The sequence below is a fragment of the Mytilus californianus genome, unplaced genomic scaffold, assembly GCF_021869535.1.
Source record: "Mytilus californianus isolate M0D057914Y unplaced genomic scaffold, xbMytCali1.0.p SCAF_31, whole genome shotgun sequence".
In the NCBI taxonomy this organism is placed as follows: domain Eukaryota; kingdom Metazoa; phylum Mollusca; class Bivalvia; order Mytilida; family Mytilidae; genus Mytilus; species Mytilus californianus.
Window position 1 is genome coordinate 1594781 of NW_026262681.1, and position 8423 is coordinate 1603203.

General features: G+C 34.1%; 1 protein-coding gene across 1 annotated transcript; it reads left to right on the forward strand.

The window, feature by feature from the left end:
* The first annotated feature begins 1720 nt into the window (after positions 1-1720).
* Positions 1721-8150, forward strand: LOC127736484 (uncharacterized). Its single transcript, XM_052247033.1, has 2 exons — positions 1721-1885; positions 3307-8150. The coding sequence occupies exons 1-2, from the start codon at positions 1801-1803 to the stop codon at positions 7563-7565; spliced, it is 4344 nt and encodes a 1447-aa protein (XP_052102993.1). The 5' UTR covers positions 1721-1800; the 3' UTR covers positions 7566-8150.
* The last annotated feature ends 273 nt before the right edge of the window (positions 8151-8423 follow it).

An 8423-nucleotide genomic window follows, 5' to 3' on the forward strand; every position in this document is an offset into this window, starting at 1 on the left:
TATGCAGCAGGAGGGAAAATAGACTACAGAATGAGGAAATATGTATTGTACAGTACGCAAATTCTACATCGTACTTACTTTAGAAGACAGATTTTGTGATAAACTTTGACATTTCATACTATATTCAAATTTTTCGTGATGACAAACTATTTTCACATGAAATAATGAGGAGACCAGAACACATATTTGTTTTAATGATTTTTATTATACTTCACGTTAAAATGCCATATTTTGATTGGCTAATACGAGGGTGTTAATTTACTCTATTACCCTTCATGGAGACGCTTGATCAAGTGTGCGCTTTATTAAATACGGATGGTTGTTATCTACAAGACATCATAGTTTATTACTTTGAATTTGAAATCGACAGTAATGACATTCAGTATAATAAATTAAATAATACATATCTGAGAGGGTGATAGAGCAGATTGTTACCCCTCGAAAAAACATTGTCAACCTTGGCTTCGCCTCAGTTTACAATGTTTTATCGGGGTAACAATCTGCTCTATCACCCTCTCAGCTATGTGTTCTTTATATAGTGTCATATTGCAGATGCAGTAAAAACCTGAAAGGATTTCATGGATACATTGTATTTACCTGAAGTTAATAGAATTTATGTTTTTACAACCCTATCTGATTTATTATCATTTTTAATGTAAACTCTTAGTCATTCATATTACATCATGGCGCGATTATACAACAAAAAATAAAACAAAGTAATAGGAGCAGTCGTGAATATGGGTGAACGGACACGGGGCGAAAAACTAAATGAGCGAACGTGATTGGTGAGCGAATGGACTCGTATTCGTTTTACACAGAGTCGCTGTTTTCTCGATGTTTACAAGAACTAGTAATTCATAAATTTGCTTCAAAAATTTGCTTCAAAAATATAATTACTGAGATCACCCCCAGTTTTGGTGGGGTTCGTGTTGCTCAGTCTTTAGTTTTCTATGTTGTGTTTTGTGTACTATTGTTTGTCTGTTGGTCTTTTTCTTTTTTAGCCATGATGTTGTCAGTTTATTTTCGACTTATGAGTTTGAATGTCCCTTTGGTATCTTTCGCCTCTCTTTTACAACAAATGCCAAAATCATCGTTGTGTTCGTTCATTTATGTCTATATACTGAATTTTATAAAGATTCTTTTACGGCCCTACTTTTTTTAAATCATGCTCTCAATTTCTAAAAAAAAGTTAAACGTTTGCTCCTTCTGGTTTTTGTACTGTTCAATATTTTGAGTAAATTAGATAGTTTCTACACTTGCAGGAGTTGCAAGAACCATGGAGCTGTGCTTTATATTCACAGGTTTTTTTTTTATAACAAAATCACATTTTTGTAATTGATGTTCCCAACAATCAAGACAAAGGTAGACAAAGTCTTATAACACCAGAACTCAAGTTCTTCTATATGGCCATGGGCGCAAAAATAAAAGGCATTAAAATTCATAAATTGATGTAGAGAGATATGGTTGGTACATTAATATGATAAGATAATTATGCCTCAAATAAATGACAACATGTTAATCTCTCATTGATAACAGATATTAAAGTAGAAATTGATAATGCCAAGCGTACATTACCTAAAAAACAGTATTATAGCAAAATGAAAATAAAGAATAACGGCATTAACAACATTAGGTTAAAATGAAATGTTATTTTTTTTCTTTCAAATGCATTTCATTTATTTACTTTTCATACAGATATTGTTTACTTTTCTTTAGATTCGTTCTGATATAAGGAATCCCTGGGCCCATTGTGACTTTTCTGAGTGGGATGCAAACAAATATCTTTCGTCATTTCAACTTATGAACCAGCTCATAAGGAATTTGGGATTTACAACAACAGATGAAAATAGGATATTGGGAGACTTAACTATCTGGGAAAGCAATGGTAAGTGTTTTATTGTGCGTGATTATTAAAAGAACGAAAATGTCTTTACCGGTTTATTCCAATAGTCCGAAACTCTATACAGTATACGAGGATCTAGAAGAGGGGGGATGGTGGATGGGGGGGGGGGGGGGGGTGGGTGGGGGGGGGGGGGGCTTTATTTCTGTTTTCTTTGTTTTTTAGGATATTTTTCTTAATCTTTTAAAATAAGGCTTATTCTGTAAAATTCTTATGAAAATGATTTTCTTACTATTTTTGTAAGTATATGATTTCTTTATTCTGTACATCATTTTTTCTTTAATCAGTATTGAATTATCTAATTCTTTTATTTTTTCCCAGTTATTCTCTATACTTTTGCATATCATATCTATTTTTTATTTCGTTTGCTCATTTTTTCTCTATGCTTTGTTTCTTTTGTCATTATTCTCTATTCTGTAAACCCCATACCCTCATATAAGGGAAGATTCAAGTTAAACATATTCGCCTCTCCTTTTTTTTTTAGCGAAAGTTGCAAAAATAAATCACTCTAAAAAAAAAACTAGTTGGTTACAGTAGTTATGACAAGAGATAACTTCAATTTTTCTATCGTGAAATTTAATTTAAAAAGTATCATAGAATATGTATTAAGTTGAAATACAAGGTCTTTTGTTTCCTATAAGGATTTTCTCGGTATTGAAACCAATGAATGCAATGGTTTTTAATGATTAAGTTAAATCAGTCTTTAGAAAAATTCTTAACTTGGTTGACCAGCCATGATATGTTCATTTTATCGTTGAAACAATCCTATTCCTGTTTTCTCGTTCAAAACTTTGGGTCTTGTGCCGCTACAGTCACTTACCCTACCGAAACACATTAATTAGGATTTCCGTTTTCGGTGTTTTAATGTTCACTAGCTTTCTTTGAAATATTTTTTTAATGATGTTTATTTCTTTTTTTCTGCTATGGTGTTGTCTTAATTTCTTTGACATGTATATTTTATTGCTTTCTTTGTATGATTTTAATTTGTTTACATTCAACATTTGTTATTTTTATGAATTTCTAAAACTTAAGAATATAGTTAAAAATTCAAGTTCGTAAAATATATGGATGGCAATATTATTGCCTGTCCTTAAATATGATTTTTTTTGTCATGTTTCTAGATGGCTGCCTCCGCCTAACAGAACTGTAAATACTTTTATGTACACATAGACATTTAAATGGTATCATCTGCATACATACCACGCAAGCGCTACATACTACTCGTATGACATTTGGTATTTTTTTTACGGCTTATATAACTTACCACACATCCCTTTTTATATCAACAGGCTTCAATAAACTTGAGTTAGAGATTGTAAGGAGGTCGATTTTGGTGCAAGATTTTGTAGCCAGTAAAAATAGGAACGGTTATATATATAATCAAAACTCCTTCTGTTTTTCCACAGGTATTCAGTTTCTACAAGGGAAAACCATAGGTCTGGATTTGCTTGAAGAGGTAACAAATCAGACCACCGCTCTTGCCAAGTATGCCCTAAAAGTTACCGATGAAACAGAGGAAAGCTTTATAAAAGTTGAAAATGAATTGTTGAGCATTCAAAATGGGTTAAGATCTTTCACTCAGCAAATTCTGCAAATTGAAAGTAGTCATGAGGCATTTCACAATGCTATTGAGGAAGCTGGTAATAATATTGCAGCTCTCAGAGACAAACACACAAGTTTTGAAAACAGGCAGAAAAATACTGAAGAAAAGATTGAGAATACGAAACAAGTTTTGGAAAATACTATAGAACAAATTGAAGAGTTGAATACTTCTACTAGAGAAATAGTTTCAAACGTTGGTTATTTATCCGAAAAGCAAAAAAGTACTAAGAAAGGTCTAACTGAAATTGAAGAAAGTATTGGTGGAATCAAGGAAGATGTCGAGAAGCTGAAATATAATTCTCACGTAAGACAAGAAGGAAAAGTTTATTTTTATCCGCCAGACCGCATAAAATGCTTTGTAGGTAGAAACATAGAGTTGAATGTCTTACAAGCAAATTTTATAAGAAACAAAAATTCTCAATATGCTCAAGTGGTTTGTGGACTAGGAGGATGTGGCAAAACTACCGTTGCTATAGAGTATACCTGGCAATTTCAGAACTTTTATCCAGGTGGTATATTTTGGATGTCTGCAGAGTCTAACGAAACATTAGAAACATCAGTCTCAAATCTGGCAATAGATGTAAACACAACCGGAAACACCGCAAGAGAAACACTTTTGCGAACCCTTAAATGGCTAGCCACATTACAAACGCAATGGCTCCTTATCATAGACAACGCTGATGTTGATGAACTCTCTTTTAACATGAAAGAATTGTTTAATGGTACATGGAAACGAAACACGTGTGGACATATACTTATAACTTCCAGAAGGGAACCCAAGGAAGCAGAAGAATCTTTCCAAATTGACCAAGACGATTGTCTTTATTTAGATGTTTTATCTCCAGAACAAGGTTTGGAGTTTCTAAAAACAAGAACAGGGAGACACAGTGATCATGAAAATGAAATTATTCTGGAACTTAGTACAGAACTTGATGGGCTTCCTCTAGCACTTGAACAAGCTGGTGCATATATTAAGGCAAAAATGTGTTCATTTGGCCAATATATGGGAAAGTTTACGAAGCAACGACAAAAACTTTTGAATGCTATGCGCATCAAAACGTCACAAAGCACTCAGAAAGAAAGACTAGCAGTGAAAACTACATGGCAGTTGAATATTGATTATATACAGAAAGCATCTGAGGAGGAAGGAATAGGTACATCTGCTGTGAAAGTCATGAAAATCGCCTCATTTCTGTCGCCTGATGATATACCAATTGAAATTATTAATGATGGTTCACCTCCAATTGAAGATGACGAAATGAATGAGTCACTACAGGATTCATTTGGAGGAAAGCAGATAATTGAGATATTAACAAGGTTTTCCCTTTTCCAGCAATATCGTGAAGATACTCTATCAGTACACAGATTAGTACAAGAAGTAATAAGAGACAGCTTGCGAGATTTGAGCGATGTAAAAATAATTTTACAGCATGCAACAAGAATGGTCAACAAAGCTCTTAATTCAACATTATCTCCTTACAAGGCTCTTTGTGTTGAAAAGGGGGAAGCTCCTGGAAGAGGATCACTTTATTTATGGAGTAAATTGGCTACAAATGCAAACATATTGAAGAGTCACATAGTTCGTTTTCTAAAGAACAAAGAAAACGACGGCTCATTGCATTTAAACTTGGAAATGGCAAATCTTTTGCACACATCAGCAGTATTTCATAGTGTACATCAACGACAAGATGAAGCACTTGCAGATCAAGAGCAGTTGCTTCATATCATGACAGTTATAGACATTCCGAAAGAAAAATGTTTGGAATTTACATCGGTCAAAATACCATTATTAGAACGAGACAGAAATATGATTCAGGATTGTTTGTCCGCAGTTTTGATAAACTTCAGAGATGATGCAGAGTTTATGTTGCCAGATGAAATAGATAGGTTAAGGATAAAAGGCAACGATGCGTTTAAGGAGAATAGATACCGTGATGCGATTCAGTATTACACTGAAGGTATAAAATCGTCTCCTGAAGAAACTATGGACTTTAAGTTGTTTTCCAACCGAAGTTTACTTTATCTTAAAGTAAACGATTACGACAATGCTTTAAAAGATGCAGAAAAATGCATTGTGTTAGCTCCTAACAATTGGAAAGGGTACTGCTGGAAAGCTTACGCTTTAGCGAACTTAGTGAGAAATGGTGAACGATCTTTTGAATTTGAAAAAGTAGGTCTGGCATCAGCTTGTATTGCGGCAAATCTTAATCAGAAAGTTTTGGTAGAATATAATATGAAAATGAATTACCCACTTGTTGTCTACAAGGTTATCGAAAGCTCAAATGATCTCTGTTCAGAAATATCATCAATACAGGGGCGCCCGTATACAACAATTTTGTTAAAAAGTGGATACTATAGGCTTACGGATCCTGTTATCATAACCAAAAGTGTTCAAATTATTGGCATAGATGATGATGTCGAAATTGACTTAAAACATTATCTTAAGATATTTAACATATCTGGTTCTGTATTTAGCACCCATTGCAAAAGTGAATGGCAAATACATATGCATTTCGAAAACCTGTCATTTGTACCAAATAGCGCACAAATTGGCATTCTTGCAAACGCAACAGCTACTTTTTACAAATGTAAACTATCAAATGGGGCTAAAGGATGTGACGATTTCCCTCGATGTAAGGGTGGATCTGGTTGCATAAAGCATCCTGTGAAATGTTTAAGGCCATTAGAGTTACCTGGGTTGGCAAATTTTGCTACAGGTGAGCAAGGTTACCCTGGACTTTGGGTAGGTTCTGGAGGCAAACTGATAGTACAAAACTGTGTACTGGACAAATGCGGCGGAGGAGGCGTCCTCTCTGATGGGGATGGTGCCCATCTTGAAATTCGGTATTGTACAATAAGAAATATGAGAAGCACTGGAGTAGAAGCTAGAAATGGTGGAGTGGTAAAAGTTGAAGACAATGTAATTATTGATAACCAGTTTCATGGAATCATGATAGCTCCCAGAGGTAATGGGATAATGCACAGAAATCATATCCAAGGGAACGGTCAAGAAGGTATATTCTGTGGTGGGATACTTAATCCAAATAATTTTGGCCAAATCATTGCAGACATGAGGTCAAATGAAGCCTCACAAGCTGTTATTGCTGATAACATAATACTCCAAAATGGATTATCTGGTATATCATTAGATGGGGGAACATATGAGGTCTCAGGAAATAGAATTGTAGAAAACTGGCTTTGGGGAATGATGATTAAATCAAGATCGTCTGTATATGTTGTAGGCAATGATATCTTTGAAAACAAATGTGGTGGTATACGCATTGGGTCAAACTACTCAGCCTCCGTAATTATTGATGGTAATACGATAAGAGACCACACAGGGCCAGATATTTATGTAACGAATTCCCCTGAAAAAATGTTCGGTCAGAAATTACAAACGATATTTAATGCAATAAGTAAAGACATCGAAATGGCAGAAGAAAGATCTATATACACCAGGCCTCCAATTATCACCAACAGGAATATTAGAAGAAATAATAATAAAGGCGTCCAGCACCCAAAGGAAGCAGTTCAAATAATCCAAACCTGCTGTTTCTGTTACCGTTCCTCACTTCGACTTAAACGGTGTAGTAAATGTGGGGCAGCCACTTATTGTTCCAAAGAATGTCAGGTAAATCACTGGAAAAAACACAGACACATGTGTAAACTTCTTCATAAAGAATATACTATACAGATCAAAATGAAAAACACAGAACCTTTTATGAAACCAGGTACGATGAGAACCTTCAATTCTTCCTTAAAAGGAATAAAAGAGGGTCCAAAACCAGACCCAAAAAGCATCAAAAAATTTATAGTAAAAGTTCAGTCTGGTCAGGAATATGGACAATTTGATCCAATGAAAATTCTTTTGCTGTATGATAGAAGTGTGACGTTAGACATTAAGTTATCAAACCCTGAACTGTATTGTCTTGTCAATGAATGCGGCATTCTTGCGGGTGAATCACTCTCAACAAAGAAAATATTTTGTTGGGCTTCTTTCAAAGACAACGGTTCAATCCTATGTATTCATACAGACAATTTGCCTCCATTTCAAACATGGTAAATAATGTAAATTATTATACATATTCAAATATTGGTACGAGTATTATTTATTCAGTAGAAAGGATGCACAACAAAATCAAACAAGGTGTAAAATATCGTGTTGCTATTTTTCGTTTTATTTGTTATTTCTTTTATATCCTGGCAAACATATTGGTTAAAGAAAGCAGTCACAAGATAACAAGTAAATACCTTTGTGAGCAACTGTCAAATATAGTCGCTATTGTGCAGTAAGAAGGTTGAAAATATTCGGAAACTACTTGTAGTATTAAGAAAACTTAATCCGGTGTACCTTACATAACTTCGTATTTAAAGAATATTCCTTATAGTTACATTTATACATGATAGAATTTTGAAATTCCGAGTTATTTCTAGATTTTCGTTCTTTTCCCATGCAATGTAGTGAGGTTGTCACGGGAAGCACGTGCATTCATGAATATTGAATCTTATTGAGAAATACAATTTGATTTAGAAATGCCTGGCGATTGCTTTCAGCCAACCAAAGGTATGAATTCTTATGAAACATACATATAATGTAATTGTTGTAGATTATTACTTGGGTTTATTAATATTTTCTTAAGTGATTAAAAGTGAGTAGTCAATCTTTGTTTATCTAACGTATACGTCTTTTTCTTTTTATCAATCTTCATTTTATTGCTATTCATGCTCATTATACCCGACTTACCTGTGATAATTGGACATACCGGATTATTGACGTCGCATGAATTTCTTTACGCGAGATTTGAATCCCATGCGTGACTCGTGCAAGCTATTTTTTTTACATTTGTTTCTTAATAAAACAAATATTTGAATCAAAACCCACACTTTAATCAGTAAAAAAAAATGCGTTTCCATATTGCCG

What these genes read in the sequence shown, in the direction of transcription:
- LOC127736484 (XM_052247033.1), top strand. Translation starts at nt 1,801, where the DNA reads ATGAACCAGCTCATAAGGAATTTGGGATTTACAACAACAGATGAAAAT. An exon ending in AACTATCTGGGAAAGCAATG is followed by an intron (nt 1,886 to 3,306) that starts GTAAGTGTTTTA and finishes GTTTTTCCACAG; the next exon opens with GTATTCAGTTTCTACAAGGG.